The sequence below is a fragment of the Schistocerca cancellata genome, chromosome 11, assembly GCF_023864275.1.
Source record: "Schistocerca cancellata isolate TAMUIC-IGC-003103 chromosome 11, iqSchCanc2.1, whole genome shotgun sequence".
NCBI lineage: Eukaryota > Metazoa > Arthropoda > Insecta > Orthoptera > Acrididae > Schistocerca > Schistocerca cancellata.
In genome coordinates, this window is record NC_064636.1 from 61,645,336 (window position 1) to 61,672,220 (window position 26,885).

General features: G+C 47.5%; 1 protein-coding gene across 1 annotated transcript in view; it reads right to left on the bottom strand.

Moving 5' to 3' along the window:
- LOC126108565 (neprilysin-2-like) overlaps positions 1-26,885 on the bottom strand; it is a 339,107-nt gene that overhangs the window by 142,715 nt on the left and 169,507 nt on the right. Inside the window, exon 4 of the mRNA XM_049913853.1 lies at positions 13,117-13,365. Coding sequence (XP_049769810.1) covers positions 13,117-13,365 — 249 coding nt within the window. The remainder of the gene's footprint in view (positions 1-13,116; positions 13,366-26,885) is intronic.

Sequence of the window (26,885 nt, forward strand, 5' to 3'; positions counted from 1 at the left end):
AATTTTAACACTAAAAGGCTTTGTACTCAAACCAATGTCATATTTAATTACAAACTATGTAGGAAAGTTAATCCAGCAGCAATAGAGAGTTTTTTTAAACTTTGTCAAGGAACAAGAGTGGCACGATGTTTATAATGCCGACAACATAAATGATAAATACAATGCTTTCCTAAGCACATCTATCATGCTCTTTAAGAGTTGCTTTCCATTAAAACATTCTAAATGGGGTACTAGAAGTAATGGGCAGCCCGGGTGGCTGACTAGTGGGATAAGGATATAATGTAGAAGAAAGTGGGAATTATGTCAAAACGTTTTTTATCTGTTATTACTTTTATGTTGTAATTTCATGTATTGGCGCGTTCTATGAGATTTGCTCCTCAGTTGGGTCCTATGGAACTTGTAAATAAACAAATAAAAGGCTGGAAGACCCTGTCTTTGGTTTTTCAGCTGGCTGTTGTAAGTCTTTGTACACTGCTGGGAAAGAAGACAGTACACCTGGGAAGACGAGGCAGATTTTCATCGCAGACGGCATATCCCACCTTGTTAGTTGTACATGTACTCATAATGTCATCTGCCAGAGGATAGCATAGAGGCATAGCTACCAGAGCGCTATCTGCAGCTACCCTTTGAAAGGGAATGCTCATAGCCAGAAGACTCAGTGTGCAAATGTGTGACGCAAGCAGGCCACCGAACCACGGAGATGCACTTGTGCTTCCTACAGCCGACTGAGTCAGTTTGAAAGGGGTCACACTGCAGTCTTCTGAGTGGCAGGATGGTCCTTTTGGAGAACTACCACACAAATTGGACATGCTGCGTCAGTAGTGCAGTATTGCTGGTATCTGTGCCCACGTGCACAATCTCACACCTGTAGAAGAGGGTCTGGGCGTCCACATAGCACACCCAGGCTCTTTATGTTGTATGGGCAGGTCATGCTACTACCAGGGCGCAGATAAGGCTTGTGAGCTCAGACGTGACAACACGAAGTGTTACGAGCTGGTCATTAGCAGTGGGTCTACAGGCCCCCACAGCTCCAGCTCTTCTTCCACTCACGCCACAGAATCAATTTACACAGCTAGCCTTGTGGCGTCAGAGGATCACTTGGAAACATGATGGTCTTCAGCGATGGAAGCACATTCTGGCTGTATGCAAGTGATGGTAGTTTGCATGTACGACGTAGACCTGTCGAACGCTGTTCCGTGGAGTGAATTCCTCTGAGAAAAACTGGCAAAACCCGAGGCCGTATGGTCTGGAGAATGATAAGCTACAACTGCCGCTCACCAATGGTACACTACTGGCCATTAAAATTGCTACACCACGAAGATGACGTGCTACAGACGCGAAATTTAGCCGACAGGAAAGAGATGCTGTGAAATGCTCTACAAACTGAGTAAAGTAAAGCTGTCGGTACCGGGCGGGAGTCGTGCTTCGGTAGCTCAGTTGGTAGAGCACTTGCCGCGAAAGGCAAAGGTCCCGAGTTCGAGTCTCGATCGGGCACACAGTTTTAATCTGCCAGGAAGTTTCACATCAGCGCACACTCCGCTGCAGAGTGAAAATCTCATTCTAGAAACATCCCCCAGGCTGTGGCTAAGCCATGTCTCCGCAGTATCCTTTCTTTCAGGAGTGCTAGTTCTGCAAGGTTCGCAAGAGAGCTTCTGTAAAGTTTGGAAGGTAGGAGACGAGTTACTGGCAGAAGTAAAGCTGTGGGTACCGGGCGTGAGTTGTGCTTTGGTAGAGCACTTGCCCGCGAAAGGCAAAGGTCCCGAGTTCGAGTCTCGGTCGGGCACACAGTTTTAATCTGCCAGGAAGTTTCACATCAGCGCACACTCCGCTGCAGAGTGAAAATCTCATTCTGGAAACATCCCCCAGGCTGTGGCTAAGACATGTCTCCGCAGTATCCTTTCTTTCAGGAGTGCTAGTTCTGCAAGGTTCGCAGGAGAGCTTCTGTAAATGTTTGGAAGGTAGGAGACGAGGTACTGGCAGAAGTAAAGCTGTGAGTACCGGGCGTGAGTCGTGCTTTGGTAGAGCACTTGCCGCGAAAGGCAAAGGTCCCGAGTTCGAGTCTCGATCGGGCGCACAGTTTTAATCTGCCAGGAAGTTTCACATCAGCGCACACTCCGCTGCAGAGTGAAAATCTCATTCTGGAAACATCCCCCAGGCTGTGGCTAAGACATGTCTCCGCAGTATCCTTTCTTTCAGGAGTGCTAGTTCTGCAAGGTTCGCAGGAGAGCTTCTGTAAAGTTTGGAAGGTAGGAGACGAGGTACTGGCAGAAGTAAAGCTGTGGGTACCGGGCGTGAGTCGTGCTTTGGTAGAGAACTTGCCGCGAAAGGCAAAGGTCCCGAGTTCGAGTCTCGGTCGGGCACACAGTTTTAATCTGCCAGGAAGTTTCACATCAGCGCACACTCCGCTGCAGAGTGAAAATCTCATTCTGGAAACATCCCCCAGGCTGTGGCTAAGACATGTCTCCGCAGTATCCTTTCTTTCAGGAGTGCTAGTTCTGCAAGGTTCGCAGGAGAGCTTCTGTAAATGTTTGGAAGGTAGGAGACGAGGTACTGGCAGAAGTAAAGCTGTGAGTACCGGGCGTGAGTCGTGCTTTGGTAGAGCACTTGCCGCGAAAGGCAAAGGTCCCGAGTTCGAGTCTCGATCGGGCACACAGTTTTAATCTGCCAGGAAGTTTCACATCAGCGCACACTCCGCTGCAGAGTGAAAATCTCATTCTGGAAACATCCCCCAGGCTGTGGCTAAGACATGTCTCCGCAGTATCCTTTCTTTCAGGAGTGCTAGTTCTGCAAGGTTCGCAGGAGAGCTTCTGTAAAGTTTGGAAGGTAGGAGACGAGTTACTGGCAGAAGTAAAGCTGTGAGTACCGGGCGTGAGTCGTGCTTTGGTAGAGCACTTGCCGCGAAAGGCAAAGGTCCCGAGTTCGAGTCTCGATCGGGCACACAGTTTTAATCTGCCAGGAAGTTTCACATCAGCGCACACTCCGCTGCAGAGTGAAAATCTCATTCTGGAAACATCCCCCAGGCTGTGGCTAAGACATGTCTCCGCAGTATCCTTTCTTTCAGGAGTGCTAGTTCTGCAGGTTCGCAGGAGAGCTTCTGTAAAGTTTGGAAGGTAGGAGACGAGGTACTGGCAGAAGTAAAGCTGTGAGTACCGGGCGTGAGTCGTGCTTTGGTAGAGCACTTGCCCGCGAAAGGAAAAGGTCCCGAGTTCGAGTCTCGGTCGGGCACACAGTTTTAATCTACCAGGACGTTTCACATCAGCGCACACTCCGCTGCAGAGTGAAAATCTCATTCTGGAAACATCCCCCAGGCTGTGGCTAAGCCATGTCTCGGCAATATCTTTCAGGAGTGCTAGTTCTGCAGGTTCGCAAGAGAGCTTCTGTAAAGTTTGGAAGGTAGGAGACGTGGTACTGGCAGAAGTAAAGCTGTGAGTACCGGGCGTGAGACGTGCTTTGGTAGAGCACTTGCCCGCGAAAGGCAAAGGTCCCGAGTTCGAGTCTCGGTCGGGCACACAGTTTTAATCTGCCAGGAAGTTTCACATCAGCGCACACTCCGCTGCAGAGTGAAAATCTCATTCTGGAAACATCCCCCAGGCTGTGGCTAAGCCATGTCTCCACAGTATCCTTTCTTTCAGGAGTGCTAGTTCTGCAGGTTCGCAGGAGAGCTTCTGTAAAGTTTGGAAGGTAGGAGAAGGGGTACTGGCAGAAGTAAAGCTGTGAGTACCGGGCGTGAGTCGAGCTTTGGTAGAGCACTTGCCCGCGAAAGGAAAAGGTCCCGAGTTCGAGTCTCGGTCGGGCACACAGTTTTAATCTACCAGGACGTTTCACATCAGCGCACACTCCGCTGCAGAGTGAAAATCTCATTCTGGAAACATCCCCCAGGCTGTGGCTAAGCCATGTCTCCGCAATATCCTTTCTTTCAGGAGTGCTAGTTCTGCAAGGTTCGCAGGAGAGCTTCTGTAAAGTTTCGAAGGTAGGAGACGAGGTACTGGCAGAAGTAAAGCTGTGAGTACCGGGCGTGAGTCGTGCTTTGGTAGAGCACTTGCCCGCGAAAGGAATAGGTCCCGAGTTCGAGTCTCGGTCGGGCACACAGTTTTAATCTGCCAGGAAGTTTCACATCAGCGCACACTCCGCTGCAGAGTGAAAACCTCATTCTGGAAACATTCCCCAGGCTGTGGCTAAGCCATGTCTCCGCAGTATCCTTTCTTTCAGGAGTGCTAGTTCTGCAAGGTTCGCAGGAGAGCTTCTGTAAAGTTTGGAAGGTAGGAGACGAGGTACTGGCAGAAGTAAAGCTGTGAGTACCGGGCGTGAGTCGTGCTTTGGTAGAGCACTTGCCCGCGAAAGGCAAAGGTCCCGAGTTCGAGTCTCGGTCGGGCACACAGTTTTAATCTGCCAGGAAGTTTCACATCAGCGCACACTCCGCTGCAGAGTGAAAACCTCATTCTGGAAACATTCCCCAGGCTGTGGCTAAGCCATGTCTCCGCAGTATCCTTTCTTTCAGGAGTGCTAGTTCTGCAAGGTTCGCAGGAGAGCTTCTGTAAAGTTTGGAAGGTAGGAGACGAGGTACTGGCAGAAGTAAAGCTGTGAGTACCGGGCGTGAGTCGTGCTTTGGTAGAGCACTTGCCCGCGAAAGGAAAAGGTCCCGAGTTCGAGTCTCGGTCGGGCACACAGTTTTAATCTGCCAGGAAGTTTCACATCAGCGCACACTCCGCTGCAGAGTGAAAACCTCATTCTGGAAACATTCCCCAGGCTGTGGCTAAGCCATGTCTCCGCAGTATCCTTTCTTTCAGGAGTGCTAGTTCTGCAAGGTTCGCAGGAGAGCTTCTGTAAAGTTTGGAAGGTAGGAGACGAGGTACTGGCAGAAGTAAAGCTGTGAGTACCGGGCGTGAGTCATGCTTTGGTAGAGCACTTGCCCGCGAAAGGCAAAGGTCCCGAGTTCGAGTCTCGGTCGGGCACACAGTTTTAATCTGCCAGGAAGTTTCACATCAGCGCACACTCCGCTGCAGAGTGAAAACCTCATTCTGGAAACATTCCCCAGGCTGTGGCTAAGCCATGTCTCCGCAGTATCCTTTCTTTCAGGAGTGCTAGTTCTGCAAGGTTCGCAGGAGAGCTTCTGTAAAGTTTGGAAGGTAGGAGACGAGGTACTGGCAGAAGTAAAGCTGTGAGTACCGGGCGTGAGTCGTGCTTTGGTAGAGCACTTGCCCGCGAAAGGAAAAGGTCCCGAGTTCGAGTCTCGGTCGGGCACACAGTTTTAATCTGCCAGGAAGTTTCACATCAGCGCACACTCCGCCGCAGAGTGAAAACCTCATTCTGGAAACATTCCCCAGGCTGTGGCTAAGCCATGTCTCCGCAGTATCCTTTCTTTCAGGAGTGCTAGTTCTGCAGGTTCGCAGGAGAGCTTCTGTAAAGTTTGGAAGGTAGGAGAAGAGGTACTGGCAGAAGTAAAGCTGTGAGTACCGGGCGTGACTCGAGCTTTGGTAGAGCACTTGCCCGCGAAAGGAAAAGGTCCCGAGTTCGAGTCTCGGTCGGGCACACAGTTTTAATCTACCAGGACGTTTCACATCAGCGCACACTCCGCTGCAGAGTGAAAATCTCATTCTGGAAACATCCCCCAGGCTGTCGCTAAGCCATGTCTCCGCAGTATCCTTTCTTTCAGGAGTGCTAGTTCTGCAAGGTTCGCAGGAGAGCTTCTGTAAAGTTTGGAAGGTAGGAGACGAGGTACTGGCAGAAGTAAAGCTGTGAGTACCGGGCGTGAGTCGTGCTTTGGTAGAGCACTTGCCCGCGAAAGAAAAAGGTCCCGAGTTCGAGTCTCGGTCGGGCACACAGTTTTAATCTGCCAGGAAGTTTCACATCAGCGCACACTCCGCTGCAGAGTGAAAACCTCATTCTGGAAACATTCCCCAGGCTGTGGCTAAGCCATGTCTCCGCAGTATCCTTTCTTTCAGGAGTGCTAGTTCTGCAAGGTTCGCAGGAGAGCTTCTGTAAAGTTTGGAAGGTAGGAGACGAGGTACTGGCAGAAGTAAAGCTGTGAGTACCGGGCGTGAGTCGTGCTTTGGTAGAGCACTTGCCCGCGAAAGGCAAAGGTCCCGAGTTCGAGTCTCGGTCGGGCACACAGTTTTAATCTGCCAGGAAGTTTCACATCAGCGCACACTCCGCTGCAGAGTGAAAACCTCATTCTGGAAACATTCCCCAGGCTGTGGCTAAGCCATGTCTCCGCAGTATCCTTTCTTTCAGGAGTGCTAGTTCTGCAAGGTTCGCAGGAGAGCTTCTGTAAAGTTTGGAAGGTAGGAGACGAGGTACTGGCAGAAGTAAAGCTGTGAGTACCGGGCGTGAGTCATGCTTTGGTAGAGCACTTGCCCGCGAAAGGAAAAGGTCCCGAGTTCGAGTCTCGGTCGGGCACACAGTTTTAATCTGCCAGGAAGTTTCACATCAGCGCACACTCCGCTGCAGAGTGAAAACCTCATTCTGGAAACATTCCCCAGGCTGTGGCTAAGCCATGTCTCCGCAGTATCCTTTCTTTCAGGAGTGCTAGTTCTGCAAGGTTCGCAGGAGAGCTTCTGTAAAGTTTGGAAGGTAGGAGACGAGGTACTGGCAGAAGTAAAGCTGTGAGTACCGGGCGTGAGTCGTGCTTTGGTAGAGCACTTGCCCGCGAAAGGAAAAGGTCCCGAGTTCGAGTCTCGGTCGGGCACACAGTTTTAATCTGCCAGGAAGTTTCACATCAGCGCACACTCCGCCGCAGAGTGAAAACCTCATTCTGGAAACATTCCCCAGGCTGTGGCTAAGCCATGTCTCCGCAGTATCCTTTCTTTCAGGAGTGCTAGTTCTGCAGGTTCGCAGGAGAGCTTCTGTAAAGTTTGGAAGGTAGGAGAAGAGGTACTGGCAGAAGTAAAGCTGTGAGTACCGGGCGTGAGTCGAGCTTTGGTAGAGCACTTGCCCGCGAAAGGAAAAGGTCCCGAGTTCGAGTCTCGGTCGGGCACACAGTTTTAATCTACCAGGACGTTTCACATCAGCGCACACTCCGCTGCAGAGTGAAAATCTCATTCTGGAAACATCCCCCAGGCTGTCGCTAAGCCATGTCTCCGCAGTATCCTTTCTTTCAGGAGTGCTAGTTCTGCAAGGTTCGCAGGAGAGCTTCTGTAAAGTTTGGAAGGTAGGAGACGAGGTACTGGCAGAAGTAAAGCTGTGAGTACCGGGCGTGAGTCGTGCTTTGGTAGAGCACTTGCCCGCGAAAGAAAAAGGTCCCGAGTTCGAGTCTCGGTCGGGCACACAGTTTTAATCTGCCAGGAAGTTTCACATCAGCGCACACTCCGCTGCAGAGTGAAAACCTCATTCTGGAAACATTCCCCAGGCTGTGGCTAAGCCATGTCTCCGCAGTATCCTTTCTTTCAGGAGTGCTAGTTCTGCAAGGTTCGCAGGAGAGCTTCTGTAAAGTTTGGAAGGTAGGAGACGAGGTACTGGCAGAAGTAAAGCTGTGAGTACCGGGCGTGAGTCGTGCTTTGGTAGAGCACTTGCCCGCGAAAGGAAAAGGTCCCGAGTTCGAGTCTCGGTCGGGCACACAGTTTTAATCTGCCAGGAAGTTTCACATCAGCGCACACTCCGCCGCAGAGTGAAAACCTCATTCTGGAAACATTCCCCAGGCTGTGGCTAAGCCATGTCTCCGCAGTATCCTTTCTTTCAGGAGTGCTAATTCTGCAGGTTCGCAGGAGAGCTTCTGTAAAGTTTGGAAGGTAGGAGAAGAGGTACTGGCAGAAGTAAAGCTGTGAGTACCGGGCGTGAGTCGAGCTTTGGTAGAGCACTTGCCCGCGAAAGGAAAAGGTCCCGAGTTCGAGTCTCGGTCGGGCACACAGTTTTAATCTACCAGGACGTTTCACATCAGCGCACACTCCGCTGCAGAGTGAAAATCTCATTCTGGAAACATCCCCCAGGCTGTCGCTAAGCCATGTCTCCGCAGTATCCTTTCTTTCAGGAGTGCTAGTTCTGCAAGGTTCGCAGGAGAGCTTCTGTAAAGTTTGGAAGGTAGGAGACGAGGTACTGGCAGAAGTAAAGCTGTGAGTACCGGGCGTGAGTCGTGCTTTGGTAGAGCACTTGCCCGCGAAAGAAAAAGGTCCCGAGTTCGAGTCTCGGTCGGGCACACAGTTTTAATCTGCCAGGAAGTTTCACATCAGCGCACACTCCGCTGCAGAGTGAAAACCTCATTCTGGAAACATTCCCCAGGCTGTGGCTAAGCCATGTCTCCGCAGTATCCTTTCTTTCAGGAGTGCTAGTTCTGCAAGGTTCGCAGGAGAGCTTCTGTAAAGTTTGGAAGGTAGGAGACGAGGTACTGGCAGAAGTAAAGCTGTGAGTACCGGGCGTGAGTCGTGCTTTGGTAGAGCACTTGCCCGCGAAAGGCAAAGGTCCCGAGTTCGAGTCTCGGTCGGGCACACAGTTTTAATCTGCCAGGAAGTTTCACATCAGCGCACACTCCGCTGCAGAGTGAAAACCTCATTCTGGAAACATTCCCCAGGCTGTGGCTAAGCCATGTCTCCGCAGTATCCTTTCTTTCAGGAGTGCTAGTTCTGCAAGGTTCGCAGGAGAGCTTCTGTAAAGTTTGGAAGGTAGGAGACGAGGTACTGGCAGAAGTAAAGCTGTGGGTACCGGGCGTGAGTCGTGCTTTGGTAGAGCACTTGCCCGCGAAAGGCAAAGGTCCCGAGTTCGAGTCTCGGTCGGGCACACAGTTTTAATCTGCCAGGAAGTTTCACATCAGCGCACACTCCGCTGCAGAGTGAAAATCTCATTCTGGAAACATTCCCCAGGCTGTGGCTAAGCCATGTCTCGGCAATATCTTTCAGGAGTGCTAGTTCTGCAGGTTCGCAGGAGAGCTTCTGTAAAGTTTGGAAGGTAGGAGACGAGGTACTGGCAGAAGTAAAGCTGTGAGTACCGGGCGTGAGTCGTGCTTTGGTAGAGCACTTGCCCGCGAAAGGAAAAGGTCCCGAGTTCGAGTCTCGGTCGGGCACACAGTTTTAATCTGCCAGGAAGTTTCACATCAGCGCACACTCCGCTGCAGAGTGAAAACCTCATTCTGGAAACATTCCCCAGGCTGTGGCTAAGCCATGTCTCCGCAGTATCCTTTCTTTCAGGAGTGCTAGTTCTGCAAGGTTCGCAGGAGAGCTTCTGTAAAGTTTGGAAGGTAGGAGACGAGGTACTGGCAGAAGTAAAGCTGTGGGTACCGGGCGTGAGTCGTGCTTTGGTAGAGCACTTGCCCGCGAAAGGCAAAGGTCCCGAGTTCGAGTCTCGGTCGGGCACACAGTTTTAATCTGCCAGGAAGTTTCACATCAGCGCACACTCCGCTGCAGAGTGAAAATCTCATTCTGGAAACATTCCCCAGGCTGTGGCTAAGCCATGTCTCGGCAATATCTTTCAGGAGTGCTAGTTCTGCAGGTTCGCAGGAGAGCTTCTGTAAAGTTTGGAAGGTAGGAGACGAGGTACTGGCAGAAGTAAAGCTGTGAGTACCGGGCGTGAGTCGAGCTTTGGTAGAGCACTTGCCCGCGAAAGGAAAAGGTCCCGAGTTCGAGTCTCGGTCGGGCACACAGTTTTAATCTACCAGGACGTTTCACATCAGCGCACACTCCGCTGCAGAGTGAAAATCTCATTCTGGAAACATCCCCCAGGCTGTGACTAAGCCATGTCTCGGCAATTTCTTTCAGGAGTGCTAGTTCTGCAGGTTCGCAAGAGAGCTTCTGTAAAGTTTGGAAGGTAGGAGACGTGGTACTGGCAGAAGTAAAGCTGTGAGTACCGGGCGTGAGTCGTGCTTTGGTAGAGCACTTGCCCGCGAAAGGCAAAGGTCCCGAGTTCGAGTCTCGGTCGGGCACACAGTCTTAATCTGCCAGGAAGTTTCACATCAGCGCACACTCCGCTGCAGAGTGAAAATCTCATTCTGGAAACATCCCCCAGGCTGTGGCTAAGCCATGTCTCCGCAGTATCCTTTCTTTCAGGAGAACTAGTTCTGCAGGTTCGCAGGAGAGCTTCTGTAAAGTTTGGAAGGTAGGAGAAGAGGTACTGGCAGAAGTAAAGCTGTGAGTACCGGGCGTGAGTCGAGCTTTGGTAGAGCACTTGCCCGCGAAAGGAAAAGGTCCCGAGTTCGAGTCTCGGTCGGGCACACAGTTTTAATCTACCAGGACGTTTCACATCAGCGCACACTCCGCTGCAGAGTGAAAATCTCATTCTGGAAACATCCCCCAGGCTGTGGCTAAGCCATGTCTCCGCAATATCCTTTCTTTCAGGAGTGCTAGTCCTGCAAGGTTCGCAGGAGAGCTTCTGTAAAGTTTGGAAGGTAGGAGACGAGGTACTGGCAGAAGTAAAGCTGTGAGTACCGGGCGTGAGTCGTGCTTTGGTAGAGCACTTGCCCGCGAAAGGAAAAGGTCCCGAGTTCGAGTCTCGGTCGGGCACACAGTTTTAATCTGCCAGGAAGTTTCACATCAGCGCACACTCCGCTGCAGAGTGAAAACCTCATTCTGGAAACATTCCCCAGGCTGTGGCTAAGCCATGTCTCCGCAGTATCCTTTCTTTCAGGAGTGCTAGTTCTGCAAGGTTCGCAGGAGAGCTTCTGTAAAGTTTGGAAGGTAGGAGACGAGGTACTGGCAGAAGTAAAGCTGTGAGTACCGGGCGTGAGTCGTGCTTTGGTAGAGCACTTGCCCGCGAAAGGAAAAGGTCCCGAGTTCGAGTCTCGGTCGGGCACACAGTTTTAATCTACCAGGACGTTTCACATCAGCGCACACTCCGCTGCAGAGTGAAAATCTCATTCTGGAAACATCCCCCAGGCTGTGGCTAAGCCATGTCTCCGCAGTATCCTTTCTTTCAGGAGTGCTAGTTCTGCAGGTTCGCAGGAGAGCTTCTGTAAAGTTTGGAAGGTAGGAGAAGAGGTACTGGCAGAAGTAAAGCTGTGAGTACCGGGCGTGAGTCGAGCTTTGGTAGAGCACTTGCCCGCGAAAGGGAAAGGTCCCGAGTTCGAGTCTCGGTCGGGCACACAGTTTTAATCTACCAGGACGTTTCACATCAGCGCACACTCCGCTGCAGAGTGAAAATCTCATTCTGGAAACATCTCCCAGGCTGTGGCTAAGCCATGTCTCCGCAATATCCTTTCTTTCAGGAGTGCTAGTTCTGCAAGGTTCGCAGGAGAGCTTCTGTAAAGTTTGGAAGGTAGGAGACGAGGTACTGGCAGAAGTAAAGCTGTGAGTACCGGGCGTGAGTCGTGCTTTGGTAGAGCACTTGCCCGCGAAAGGAAAAGGTCCCGAGTTCGAGTCTCGTTCGGGCACACAGTTTTAATCTGCCAGGAAGTTTCACATCAGCGCACACTCCGCTGCAGAGTGAAAACCTCATTCTGGAAACATTCCCCAGGCTGTGGCTAAGCCATGTCTCCGCAGTATCCTTTCATTCAGGAGTGCTAGTTCTGCAAGGTTCGCAGGAGAGCTTCTGTAAAGTTTGGAAGGTAGGAGACGAGGTACTGGCAGAAGTAAAGCTGTGAGTACCGGGCGTGAGTCGAGCTTTGGTAGAGCACTTGCCCGCGAAAGGAAAAGGTCCCGAGTTCGAGTCTCGGTCGGGCACACAGTTTTAATCTACCAGGACGTTTCACATCAGCGCACACTCCGCTGCAGAGTGAAAATCTCATTCTGGAAACATCCCCCAGGCTGTGGCTAAGCCATGTCTCCGCAGTATCCTTTCTTTCAGGAGTGCTAGTTCTGCAAGGTTCGCAGGAGAGCTTCTGTAAAGTTTGGAAGGTAGGAGACGAGGTACTGGCAGAAGTAAAGCTGTGAGTACCGGGCGTGAGTCGTTCTTTGGTAGAGCACTTGCCTGCGAAAGGCAAAGGTCCCGAGTTCGAGTCTCGGTCGGGCACACAGTCTTAATCTGCCAGGAAGTTTCACATCAGCGCACACTCCGCTGCAGAGTGAAAATCTCATTCTGGAAACATCCCCCAGGCTGTGGCTAAGCCATGTCTCCGCAGTATCCTTTCTTTCAGGAGTGCTAGTTCTGCAGGTTCGCAGGAGAGCTTCTGTAAAGTTTGGAAGGTAGGAGAAGAGGTACTGGCAGAAGTAAAGCTGTGAGTACCGGGCGTGAGTCGAGCTTTGGTAGAGCACTTGCCCGCGAAAGGAAAAGGTCCCGAGTTCGAGTCTCGGTCGGGCACACAGTTTTAATCTACCAGGACGTTTCACATCAGCGCACACTCCGCTGCAGAGTGAAAATCTCATTCTGGAAACATCCCCCAGGCTGTGGCTAAGCCATGTCTCCGCAGTATCCTTTCTTTCAGGAGTGCTAGTTCTGCAAGGTTCGCAGGAGAGCTTCTGTAAAGTTTGGAAGGTGGGAGACGAGGTACTGGCAGAAGTAAAGCTGTGAGTACCGGGCGTGAGTCGTGCTTTGGTAGAGCACTTGCCCGCGAAAGGAAAAGGTCCCGAGTTCGAGTCTCGGTCGGGCACACAGTTTTAATCTGCCAGGAAGTTTCACATCAGCGCACACTCCGCTGCAGAGTGAAAACCTCATTCTGGAAACATTCCCCAGGCTGTGGCTAAGCCATGTCTCCGCAGTATCCTTTCTTTCAGGAGTGCTAGTTCTGCAAGATTCGCAGGAGAGCTTCTGTAAAGTTTGGAAGGTAGGAGACGAGGTACTGGCAGAAGTAAAGCTGTGGGTACCGGGCGTGAGTCGTGCTTTGGTATAGCACTTGCCCGCGAAAGGCAAAGGTGCTGAGTTCGAGTCTCGGTCGGGCACACAGTTTTAATCTGCCAGGAAGTTTCACATCAGCGCACACTCCGCTGCAGAGTGAAAATCTCATTCTGGAAACATCCTCCAGGTTGTGGCTAAGCCATGTCTCCGCAGTATCCTTTCTTTCAGGAGTGCTAGTTCTGCAAGATTCGCAGGAGAGCTTCTGTAAAGTTTGGAAGGTAGGAGACGAGGTACTGGCAGAAGTAAAGCTGTGGGTACCGGGCGTCAGTCGTGCTTTGGTAGAGCACTTGCCCGCGAAAGGCAAAGGTGCCGAGTTCGAGTCTCGGTCGGGCACACAGGAAGTTTCACATCTGCACGAAGAGGTCGACGATGCTGCTTGGAGCCTGGCAACCGAAAAGTCTGTTCAGAATCTGTGGGTGGGGTACTCACTCTTGTTCATGCAGGCGCTGTAGAGCTTCCTGGCCAGCCGCAGGCTCCTGGGGACGAGCGCGGGGGCGTCCTCCTCCTCTATGGCGGCGCGCAGCTTCTCCAGCAGCCGGTCGTTGAGAGCCGAGAAGGTGCTCACCTTCGACTTGTCGTCCGGGATGTTGGTGGTGCGCAGGTAGTTGCCGCACGCGTACTGGTAGAAGTCGTCGCAGGGGTCCGCCGACGGGTCCAGCTTGTCCAGCACCTCGGATGCTGTCCGGGCACACACCGCACCACAAATCACTCGCTGACTTTGCATTGCTTCATACTGATCGGAGCAGTAGAAGTCTTAAGGGGCTCCGGAAAGGCTCAAAATCATGAAAAGTTCAACTTTTACTTTTTTGCGTTTTCTGAATCTGCAGACTATTACCTTTTAATAGATATATAATTTATTCAATTCTGAAGACTACAACTATTTTTAAATTTTTTTTTGAAATGTGTTCTACATGGGCGTGACCCACTGTGGCGCTGTGAAACTGGTGTCAAATGGTGTTATTATTAACGTCCGTGTTCATCAGGTACATTTTAGTGATGTGAGATGAAGTATGTGTTGTGGCTAACCTGTGATGGTTCAATATATATCGCCGGTGTGATTGTCGATTGTTTCATGTTTATTTACTCTGTCGTTATCTCGAAAATATTCGTAGTTAATTCTGTTTCTTGAGTCTCTGTTTTGTTGAAGTACAATAATGAGTAAAAGTAAAGTTGCTGTTGCGACTTTCAATGATGGCAACATTGTAAGGTGCAAGGTATTTAGAAATATGGGAATGAAGATAGGTTCTAACATGGTACGAGCGATGCTTGCTTTAGACAAGGAACGCCTTCGGGCTGCAGACAGGGCTGTAAAGAGTCTAGAAATACAAGCAAGAGTAAACAGGAGGAGGAACAAGAGGAAGCTGGAGGAGGAGTTTGCACAGGATGAAAATAATCCATCCTATGGACCTGGAATGCACTAAAAAGTTAATCCAATCTTTGTCGCTCGATTCCCAAAACTTTTATTTTCTCATACTAATTACATGTTTTCTAAGGATCTTCCAAACATATTTGTTTTAAACTTTCAGTAAATGTTACACAGTACCTTCTGCATAATTTAACACAGCCTTTTTCCAAAAAACTCTATATTTTTTAATATATAAATAAAAAATTGCAAAAAAATGTTGTGAATTTTCATTAGAATTGAAAAAAAATCATCTTTAATAACTGAACTAAAATTTTGTAAAATCCCTGTGTGAAGTTGTAGCCCATATTCCAATAAATAATCTGTAAAAAGTTCAACTTCCTACCTCAAATACTTTGTGAGGAAAGATGTAATTTATAAGCGTTATTTTAACATTGCAAGTATAGGGCGTTCCGGAGCCCCTTAAACAAGTTTACATTACTATAATAATTAGTGAAACATCCTTATTCCCATCCTGCATTGTACTGACACAGCTGTAGATATTTTTCAGCAATATGTCTACCGATTACCTGACCCACTTCCACCTTTGAATGAACTTCAATATTACCACGTCATCATCACCTGATACCGGAGGTAATGCATGGTGTCACCGATGACCTCGAACTCACACACTTGTGTAGTTCTTAAGGTACGTTTACACTGGGATACATGTATCGCGACATGTATGAGCGACATGTAAAGGTACGTTTACACTGGGATACATGTATCGCGACATGTATGAGCGACATGTCAATTTGACATGTCGCGATACATCATCTCATACAAAAATTCACGGAACTTGTATGCAGACCCTCGAGCTCACACATGTCGCGTATACATGTTGTATATCGCTTTTTGGCCATATACGCGACATGTATGAGCGACATTTTAACTCGCGCATGCGCAGTACTATCATTTCATGTTGTCTTGTCGCCTGCCGCTTATTTTGACGATTAGCGCATGCGTAGTACCAGGCTCTTTGGCGGCTGTTTGAGTTTTGGAGGTGCCGACTATCGTTTCGACGTTAATGTATCTGCATAGAACATCAAAAAGTGCCATATGCAACATTATTCTTCGTGTTTGCGAGGCCATTGTGCAAGTTTTATTCCAAGAAGTGAAGGTAAAAGTTTTATATATATCAGAGTATGTAATTCATTCTATAATTTTTTCATGCATCTGGCACGTATATCAATTTTTTGCTATTATTCCGGCGGCCTCGCGTGATAATGTTGACAACGGATGCCAACAATCGTGTGTGAGACGTTGGCATTAGCAATCGCGCGACAATGGAAATGTTTTGCAATGAAATCTTCGTTTCGAGAGGAATCCCCAGTGGCCAAAAAACGGAGTGTTACTGCCAACTGATCCTCTGGTGGAATCGCTTCCCGAAAGTTTGTGTTGGTTTTGGACACAAGAGGAGCCACAAGTGATAACAAACCGCGGAAATCCTCCATACTCATCCTAACATAATTTCTAAAATATGCGCCATCCTTTAGCGTTAATTCGCGAGAAACTCTCTCTGCCACCATCTACACTTCCTCCGCCTTTTCTTCCTATCATCTTCCAAAAGAGCAAGTGTACCAGCACATGTGAAATCTTCCAAATCGTCGTCGAAAGCTATCGCACAGTGATACATATCAACCAGTGTAAACGCACGCTCATACATGTATGACGTTGGTACTTGTCAACTCATACAAGTCGTGATACATGTCGCAAAGTCGCATATACATGTATCTCATACATGTGCCGATACAAATGGCAGTGTAAACGCACCTTAATGACTGCTGCTTACCTAAAATGTTTTTTCGTTAGTAGTCCCAGTAAGCACGCTGCGAGTATTTTAATAAGTAATACAGACAATTTAGATGTGGTGTAAAGGGTGAGAAATGGTAAATAATTGTATTTGTTTTCCAGGTGTCGACCCTGTCACAGTTTCTCAACATTTTACATCTCCCACTGTCGCCGCCTATGGTCGTACGTGTAGACAATGCATGTCGTTCCGCTGTTAAGTGATGCATCGTAATGAAACACCTTATTCCTTCCCCAAAATCGAACACCTTCTATCTTCTTTACCTCCTTCCTACCCTAAGAAGCGTGTCATGTGTACTATAGTAATTCTATTAGATATTGCCGCAAATGTTGGTAGTAGATGTGAAACGTCCCCTTTGAACAATTATACACGAATGTGCTTAAACTGACATAATATTTTTTAGCGCAACGCAATCTGACTTTCAAAAATCCCTACAAAAGAATGGCCCTGAGTAGCATTAACCTATACCTTTCACAAATCACTTACCTCACAAAAATCTTCGTTACTCAGGCTACAGCAATACAGCGAGCGCCACTACTGCCAGCTAAATAAAAGATTCAAACTACGGAAGGCACTAACTACTAATAGGCATAGTTAGCAAATGAAACATTTTAATACAGAACAAACAATGTATTTACCTCAATAGTGTTCAAAAGTCATAATGTATATAGCAGTTCATGATATCCAGTATTGTAAATTTCAAAACTCCGCCATCTCTCTCCCCACATCCACCACTGCTGGCGGCTCACCCCCAACTGCGCAACGCTACGCGCTGTTCACATCCAGCTGCCGCTGCCCAACACTGCAATGGCAGACAACAATGCAAACTAGCCACAGACTGCACACAGCACAGCCAGTGATTTTCATACCGAGCGCTACGTGGCGTTACCAATAAGAAAACCTAAACAGCCTACTTACAGATGTTGCTAGTAGATAGGGTCGGAAGTTGACCTAGTAGATAGTGTCGGAGGTTCCAAGCGGATTTTCGCGGATGATGCTGTAGTATACAGAGAAGTTGCAGCATTAGAAAATTGTAGCGAAATGCAGGAAGATCTGCAACGGATAGGCACTTGGTGCAGGAAGTGGCAACTGACCCTTAACATAGACAAATGTAATGTATTGCGAATACATAGAAAGAAGGATCCTTTATTGTATGATTATATGATAGCGGAACAAACACTGGTAGCAGTGACTTCTGTAAAATATCTGGGAGTATGCGTACGGAACGATTTGAAGTGGAATGATCATATAAAATTAATTGTTGGTAAGGCGGGTGCCAGGTTGAGATACATTGGGAGAGTCCTTATAGAAAATGTAGTCCATCAACAAAGGAGGTGGCTTACACACTCGTTCGACCTACACTTGAGTATTGCTCATCAGTGTGGGATCCGTACCATGATGGGTTGACAGGGGAGATAGAGAAGATCCAAAGAAGAGCGGCGCGTTTCGTCACGGGGTTATTTAGTAAGCGTGATAGCGTTACGGAGATGTTTAGCAAACTCGTGTGGCAGACTCTGGAAGAGAGGCGCTCTGCATCGCGGTGTAGCTTGCTCGCCAGGTTTCGAGAGGGTGCGTTTCTGGATGAGGTATCGAATATATTGCTTCCCCCTACTTATACCTCCCGAGGAGATCACGAATGTAAAATTAGATAAATTCGAACGCTCACGGAAGCTTTCCGGCAGTCGTTCTTCCCGCGAACCGTACGCGACTGGAACAGAAAAGGAGGTAATGACAGTGGCACATAAAGTGCCCTCCACCACACACCGTTGGGTGGCTTGCGGAGTATAAATGTACATGTAGAAGTAGTTGATTACTGGTTTCTCCGAGCCATAGTTCTCAATGCGGCAGCACTTTGTGTAACAGTTACCATCGACTGTATTTTTTCTTGTGATTGATTATCTTCACTCCCCTCCTGAAGTAGTTATGGAGAAGACGTTAGGTGGCGACAGAATACACTGTCATACTGAACCCACTATGTATGTAGTTACTGTTACAACACGAATATTACATTTTCTTGCATTGCTCACGCATTTTAGAGTATTGTGGCACTCTACAGGCATTATAGATGGAGTAAAATAATTAATTTCAGACGTACTACGTTTTGCACTTAACCTCAATTTGTTCCCAATCATTTGCAATAACTGTTGTCGTTTATATTTTCCTACAAACACATTATCTTCACTCTCGCCTCTCGCGACACACACTTCAGAGTTGACAGTCATGTTTTATAGACGGATACGTGTCGAAAAAACTTGATGTGAACTCTCTGATAATCGACGTAAACATCACACTTTTTGTGCTGCCGACGTATTTTGCAGACGTTTTAGAATAAAGTATCATAGATGTCGACTAGAATTACTTCAATGCTCTGTTGTGTCTTAATCGAAGTGCGCTCCATAGATGGAGTTTTAAACGTTTTTACCAGTGCAAATACCTTTCGCTGACAGTGAAAGCAACCCGTGGTACAGAGATCTAGCATCCGATGTTTCTTTAACAGTAGGGCCATTTGTTTGTGACAGTAACAAAGTAAGGTATAAAACAGCAGTTGCTTGTATTTCGCGTTTGCACCAAATAGTATTTAAGGTAAAATTCATTTTCGACTACGACATATTCCTAATCTGTTATTTATATTTGATGAACACATGTTAGTTTTTGATTATTTATACAAAATACTTATGTACTCGTTCCAGCACTCCACAGTGAACGATATCTGACTTCGAATGAAACTTACTGATGTGAACCACCTCCTTCAGTATGCTAATGACACCACATTCCGCACACTGTGTCCTATGTTCCAGAAGCCCCAACGATTCCTCCACCTCAGTCAGTTTACCTCCTGGTGTAACCAAAGGCTTCTTAAGAGTATCCCCTCCAAAACCCATGGGAATAATTATAGGACGCACCACCAACACCTTCCACTCCACAACTTGTATCTCGCCATTTGTGAGTGCCCTATCCAGCTAACTGACAGACTTAACTACCTCAGCCGAGCCTTCGACCGGCACTCACTATTGAATAGGAAGGCCACAGCAGACTAAAACTACTCATTGGCCGAACGTGGCGACCACATCCGTCCACTGTCCTTCACATATACAGGGTGTTACAAAAAGGTACGGCCAAACTTTCAGGAAACATTCCTCACACACAAAGAAAAGATGTTATGTGGACATGTGTCCGGAAACGCTTAATTTTCATGTTAGAGCTCATTTTAGTTTCGTCAGTATGTTCTTCCACCTACGCTCAATGGAGCACGTTATCATGATTTCATACAGGACACTCTACCTGTGCTGCTGGAACGTGTGCCTTTACAAGTACGACACAATATGTGGTTCATGCACGATGGAGCTCCTGCACATTTTAGTCGAAGTGTTCGTAAGCTTCTCGACAACAGATTCGGTGACCGACGGATTGGTAGAGGCAGACCAATTCCGTGGTCTCCACGCTCTCCTGACCTCAACCCTCTTGACTTTCATTTATGGGGGCATTTGAAAGCTCTTGTCTGCGCAACCCCGCTGCCAAATGTAGAGACTCTTCGTGCTCGTATTGTGGAGGGCTGTGATACAATACGCCATTCTCCAGGGCTGCATCGGCGCATCAGGGATTCCATGCGACGGAGGGTGGGTGCACGTATCCTCGCTAACGGAGGACATTTTGCACATTTCCTGTAACAAAGTGTTTGAAGTCACGCTGGTACGTTCTGTTGCTGTGTGTTTCCATTCCATGATTAATATGATTTGAAGAGAAGTAATAAAATGAGCTCTAACATGGAAAGTAAGCGTTTCCGGACACATGTCCACATAACATATTGTCTTTCTTTGTGTGTATGGAATGTTTCATGAAAGTTTGGCCGCAACTTTTTGTAACACCCTGTACAAACCCCTCATTCGGCCCATCCTTTGCTACACAAATGCTGCACCGATCTCGACCCCACCGAAACTCTATAAGTGCCTCCATATCCTCGAATACCATGTTTTGAGACTTGCTTTCCGCATCCGCTTACCTTCTCTCACAAGGATCTTTACGAACTTATAAAACACCTACCTCTCCTCACTCACGTCGAGCACCTCCGAATAACCTACACCATCCGTAAACTCTACTCCAGCAATCCTGGCCAGTCCCCTTTGCTTTCCAGTGCTAGTGGGATGCTGCTCGTCTACCTACACATCCTGCTCATTGCCCCCCCCCCCCTCCACCCCAAACCCCCCTGTCATCCTCTCCCAAAGATCAAAACGAAAATTTCCGTTCCGACACTGACAATGTTGACTGTTTATGGAAAAAGTTCAAGGCAATCGTAAAATGCGTTTTAGACAGGTACGTGCCGAGTAAAACTGTGAGGGACGGGAAAAACCCACCGTGGTTCAACAACAAAGTTAGGAAACTACTGCGAAAGCAAAGAGAGCTTCACTGCAAGTTTAAACGCAGCCAAAACCTCTCAGACAAACAGAATCTAGGCGACGTCAAAGTTAGCGTGAGGAGGACTATGCGTGAAGCGTTCAGTGAATTCGAAAGTAAAATTCTATGTACCGACTTGACAGAAAATCCTAGGAAGTTCTGGTCTTATGTTAAATCAGTAAGTGGCTCGAAACAGCATATCCAGACACTCCGGGATGATGATGGCATTGAAACAGGGGATGACACGCGTAAAGCTGAAATACTAAACACTTTTCTTCAAAGCTGTTTCACAGACGAAGACCGCACTGCAGTTCCTTCTCTAAATCCTGGCAGAAACAAAAAAATGGCTGACATCGAAATAAGTGTCCAAGGAATAGAAAAGCAACTGGAATTACTCAACAGAGTAAAGTCCACTGGACCTGACGGGATACCAATTCGATTCTACACAGAGTACGCGAAAGAGTTTGCCCCCCTTCTAACAGCCGTGTACCGCAAGTCTCTAGAGGAACAGAAGGTTCCAAATGATTGGAAAAGAGCACATGAAGTTCCAGTCTTCAAGTAGGGTCGTCGAGCAGATGCGCAAAACTATAGACCTATATCTCTGACGTCGATCTGTTGTAGAATTTTAGAACTTGCTCGCGTATTACGTCGTTTTTGGAAACCCAGAATCTACTCTGTAGGAATCAACATGGATTCCGGAAACAGCGATCGTGTGAGACCCAACTCGCTTTATTTGTTCATGAGACCCAGAAAATATTAGATACAGGCTCCCAGGTAGATGCTATTTTCCTTGACTTCCGGAAGGTGTTCGATACAGTTCCGCACTGTCGCCTGATAAACAAAGTAAGAGCCTACGGAATATCAGACCAGCTGTGTAGCTGGATTGAAGAGTTTTTAGCAAACAGAACACAGCATGTTGATATCAACGGAGAGACGTCTACAGACGTTAAAGTAACCTCTGGCGTGCCACAGGGGAGTGTTATGGGACCATTGCTTTTCGCAATATATATAAATGACCTAGTAGATAGTGTCGGAAGTTCCATGCGGCTTTTCGCGGATGGTGCTGTAGTATACAGAGAAGTTGCAGCATTAGAAAATTGCAGCGAAATGCAGGAAGATCTGCAGCGGATAGGCACTTGGTGCAGGGAGTGGCAACTGACCCTTAACATGCACAAATGTAATGTATTGCGAATACATAGAAAGAAGGATCCTTTATTGTATGATTATATGATAGCGGAACAAACACTGGTAGCAGTTACTTCTGTAAAATATCTGGGAGTATGCGTGCAGAACGATTTGAAGTGGAATGATCACATAAAATTAATTGTTGGTAAGGCGGGTACCAGGTTGAGATTCATTGGGAGAGTCCTTAGAAAATGTAGTCCATCAACAAAGGAGGTGGCTTACAAAACACTCGTTCGACCTATATTTGAGTATTGCTCATCAGTGTGGGATCCGTACCAGATCGAATTGACGGAGGAGATAGGAAAGGTCCAAAGAAGAGCGGCGCGTTTCGTCACAGGATTATTTGGTAACCGTGATAGCGTTACGGAGATGTTTAGCAAACTCAAGTGGCAGACCCTGCAAGAGAGGCGCTCTGCATCGCGGTGTAGCTTGCTGTCCAGGTTTCGAGAGGGTGCGTTTCCGTATGAGATATCGAATATATTGCTTCCCCCTACTTATACCTCCCGAGGAGATCACGAATGTAAAATTAGAGAGATTCGAGCGTGCACGGAGGCTTTCAGACAGTCGTTCTTCCCGCGAACCGTACGCGACTGGAACAGAAAAGGGAGGTAATGACAATGGCACGTAAAGTGCCCTCTGCCACACGCCGTTGGGTGGCTTGCGGAGTATAAATGTAGATGTAGATGTAGATGTAGATGTAGAACCATCTCCGTCTCGGCCGCGCACGCGATGAACTCTGCCCCGACATATACCCAACCTACCAAATCTGAATCCACCCCGCTCTGTCCATCTCTCTGAGGACTTCCGGCTTGTCCTCTTGCCCCACCACACCTCATCCTTTCCCCATTCTCTGTCGCTCACCACCCCATTCTTCTTTCAGATTTATGGATCCGATCACCAGCTATCCCTCTCTCCTTGCTCGCCACAGCCACCCCTAACGCATCACCACTTCTTACCAGTCCTGAGTCCCATCACCATTACTTTTCTCTCTCCCTGCATAACCACATTTCTTTTCATCAACGATCTACCATCCCATGGAAGGTCCTTTTCCAGTTTTGGTGAAAGTGCACAGTGCACTGCTTTTAATGGTCAGTGTCTCTTCTGTTCTATTCAGTGTGTTCCAAGTGTTTAGTGTTCTTCAAAAGTTTCTCAAGTGTTTTTTAACTGTGCTCTCTGTTCACATTTTTATCACCGTTTCCAAACCATTCATGGAAACTGCATTATTTCTTACGTTCTTCCATTGACATCGGCTTTTAAAAAATTTTAAATTCATGGGAAATATGTCTCCTTGTTCTGTGTTTAACGTCTAAGTTAGTCAATAATGTCTACTGGCTGAAGAGCAGATTGATTGTACTGCTGCTAATCACACATGGGGCGATGGAGGATGAAATAACAATAAAGACACAAAAATTAATGATGTGACTACTGAGACGATGCGTAAGCAATTTTTTGGACATTAGTAATGAAAACATATGGGATAGCAATCCATTAAAATGTTCAAATAAGGCCGTAATGATCTTATCAAAATGTTGGCCGATAAGACATTGAACATGCGCTTTTGTCATCTTATTTTCAGTTTAATGGTGAATTTTATGAGCAGATTGATGGAGTTGCCATGGGAAGCCCCCTCTCCCCTCTGGTAGCTAATTTATTCATGGAAGACTTCGAGGACAAGGTAATGGACTCAGCAAGTTTTAAACCTACGGTCTTCTGGAGGTACGTGGAAGACACATTCGTGGTATGGCCCCATGGAATGGATGAATTACATCGATTTCTTGAGCATTTGAATTCCATCCGTGCTAGCATTAAATTTACTATGGAAATAGAAAAAGACGGCTGGCTGCCCTTTTTGGATGTTGCCGTTCGCCGTAACAGTGATGACACATTAGGACATTTCGTATATCGGAAACCAACACAGATAAATCTATATGTTCATGCCAGTAGCTGCCATCACCCTTCACAGACCTTAGTGCATCGGGCGCACTGTATATCCGATAAAGACAATTTGCAAGAAGAGCTCAAATACCTCAAGAGCATTTTTAAATAGAATGGATTTTCTCCGCAAGAAATTCGTAGAGCATTCGATGCAAAACCTAAAAAGCAGGTATGTGATGGGGAAGAAGATGGTAATTCCTTCAGAACTAGTGCGTGTTTGTCCTATGTGGGTGCTCTTTCCTCGAAGGTAGGCCGTATTCTTGAGAAACACTGTGTTAAAGTGATCTTCCGGCCCCCCACGAAGACTGCAGCTTTACTCGGCTCTGTGAAGGACGATTTACAGCTTTGTAAGGCGGGTGTGTATCAGATTCCTTCCGGAAATTGTGAGAAGTCGTACATAAGTCAAACAACATGCACCATTCATAAGAGGTGTGTGGAGCATCGAAGATACAAGATACACAGGCTTATAAAAAAAAAGAAAAAAAAAAGAAAAAAAAGGTTCAAATGGCTCTGAGCACTATGGGACTCAACTGCTGAGGCTTATCACAGCCAGAACATTGTACTGATACAGGGCATTCCATGAATTACAGTCATGTGAAGATTTTAACATCCACCTCTTCTTTTTGGGCATCTGTCTTCAAGAAAGCTGTAGAAATTAGATTAGCTAAAAATTTAATAAATAGATGTAGTGGCTTTAATTTGGACAAAGCGTGGAATCCGGCTTTTGGGGTAATTAAACTGCAGAAAGTCGTCATGGTGTCACCGCGCCGATCATACGAGGTGCATTCAAGTTCTGAGGCCTCCTATTTTCTTTCTAATTAACTACTCACCCGAAATCGATGAAACTGGCGTTACTTCTCGACTAATCGCCCTGCAGACGTACACATTTTTCACAACGCTGACGCCATGATTCCATGACAGCCGCGAAGGCTTCTTTAGGAGTCTGTTTTGACCACTGGAAAATCGCTGAGGCAATAGCAGCACAGCTGGTGAATGTGCGACCACGGAGAATGTCTTTCATTGTTGGAAAAAGCCAAAAGTCACTAGGACCCAGGTCAGGTGAGTAGGGAGCATGAGGAATCACTTCAAAGTTGTTATCACGAAGAAACTGTTGCGTAACGTTAGCTCGATGTGCGGGTGCGTTGTCTCGGTGAAACAGCACACGCGCAGCCCTTCCCAGACGTTTTTGTTATAGTGCAGGAAGGAATTTGTTCTTCAAAACATTATCGTAGGATGCACCTGTTACCGTAGTGCCCTTTGGAACGCAATGGGTAAGGATTACGCCCTCGCTGTCCCAGAACAGGGACACCATTATTTTTTCAGCACTGGCGGTTACCCGAAATTTTTTTGGTGGCAGTGAATCTGTGTGCTTCCATTGAGCTGACTGGCGCTTTGTTTCTGGATTGGAAAATGGCATCGACGTCTCATCCATTGTCACAACCGACGAAAAGAAAGTCCCATTCGTGCTGTCGTCGCGCGTCAACATTGCTCGGCAACGTGCCACACGGGCAGCCGTGTGGTCGTCCGTCAGCATTCGTGGCACCCACCTGGATGACACTTTTCGCATTTTCAGGTCGTCATGCAGGATTGTGTGCACAGAACCCACAGAAATGCCAACTCTGGAGGCGATCTGTTCAACAGTCATTCGGCGATCCACCAAAACAATTCTCTCCACTTTCTCGATCGTGTCGTCAGACCGGCTTGTGCGAGCCCGAGGTTGTTTCGGTTTGTTGTCACACGATGTTCTGCCTTCATTAAACTGTCGCACCCACGAACGCACTTTCGACACATCCATAACTGCATCACCACATGTCTCCTTCAACTGTCGATGAATTTCGATTGGTTTCACACCAAGCAAATTCAGAAAACGAATGATTGCACGCTGTTCAAGTAAGGAAAACGTCGCCATTTTAAGTATTTAAAACAGTTCTCATTCTCGCCGCTGGCGGTAAAATTCCATCTGCCGTATGGTGCTGCCATCTCTGGGACGTATTGACAATGAACGCGGCCTCATTTTAAAACAATGCGCATGTTTTTATCTCTTTCCAGTCTGGAGAAAAGGCCTTAGAACTTGAATGCACCTCGTACATCGATAAGCGAATCGAATGTCTGTACGCTTTCGCCACAGGCTCCGCGTGTGTAAGAGTATTTTTCTGCCGCCGACCAGCATCTGAGACCCGCATGCGCAGTACCGCCGCGGTGGAGCATACAAGGCCGCGCTTGGCATCTTGTCGTAAGTCTTGTGACTCACTCTGAGGATGGCCGGACGATATGCGGCCGAAATATCAGTGGAGGAAATTTTATTTGCGCGGTTGCATTCCCGAAATTTAATGGATTATTCATTACGCCGCGAGAAGTTGAAAATGCACATAGCTGATAGCATTTTCGGAATTTTTTACTTTCGTCCACAGCACAGATGGAGCAACACTGTACTAAAAATGCTGGGCTGTGACTGGAGGAAAGGAGAGGGAGATGTGTGATGTATTTTTTTTTTTTTTTTACAGTAATTCAGGTCGTTTGCACAGTTTTGAGCAAAGTCCAGATGGAGGTACACTGTAGCTGGCTCTTTCATGCTAATACTGGGCTCTGATTGGATGAGAGAAGAGGGAGGTGAAATACTGTCTAGTATGTGTGTGCCGTTTTAAATAAGTACGGGGCGTTTCAAAATGAATATACGAGTTTTAAGGCTTTATAGCACATATTACATGCACATTACAATTATAAATAAGACACCAAATGAAAGAGCAACTCAAACAGTTTTTCTCACAATTATTCAGTGTGAACACCGATCACACATCGAGTGGATAGGCGAGTTGTTCCGAAACCTTGACCAATGTGTCAGGAGTAACTGTTGCAATAACACTGTTTCTAAAGTCGGATAGGTCAGCTGGTATCGGAGGCACATAGTCACGATCGTGTCAGAGCGTGTGTGAACGTGGTTCAAAAATGGCTCTGAGCACTATGGGACTCAACTGCTGTGGTCATCAGTCCCCTAGAACTTAGAACTACTTAAACCTAACTAACCTAAGGACATCATACACATCCATGCCCGAGGCAGGATTCGAACCTGCGACCGTAGCGGTCGTGCGGTTCAAGACTGTAGCGCCTTTAACCGCTCGGCTACTCCGGCCGGCTGTGTGAACGTGGAGATGATACATAAAGTGCTGTCTCAAGCGGCCCCTTGCGCCCAGTCCACCTGTCGGATACGACGACGTAGAACCAGTCGCGTACTGAGTTACGCCAGTGAGGGGACGCACCATGTTGCTCCCAAGAAAAGATGTGCTGTTCGGTGTCTTCCCACTGGGGCAGGGACGTAGCTGTAGCACATCAAGGTAAGAAACATCAGTTACAGTTGATTCGCCGAAAAAGAAAGGCCCATAATAGAGGGTGATTCAAAAAGAATACCACAACTTTAAAAATGTGTATTTAATGAAAGAAACATAATATAACCTTCTGTTATACATCATTACAAAG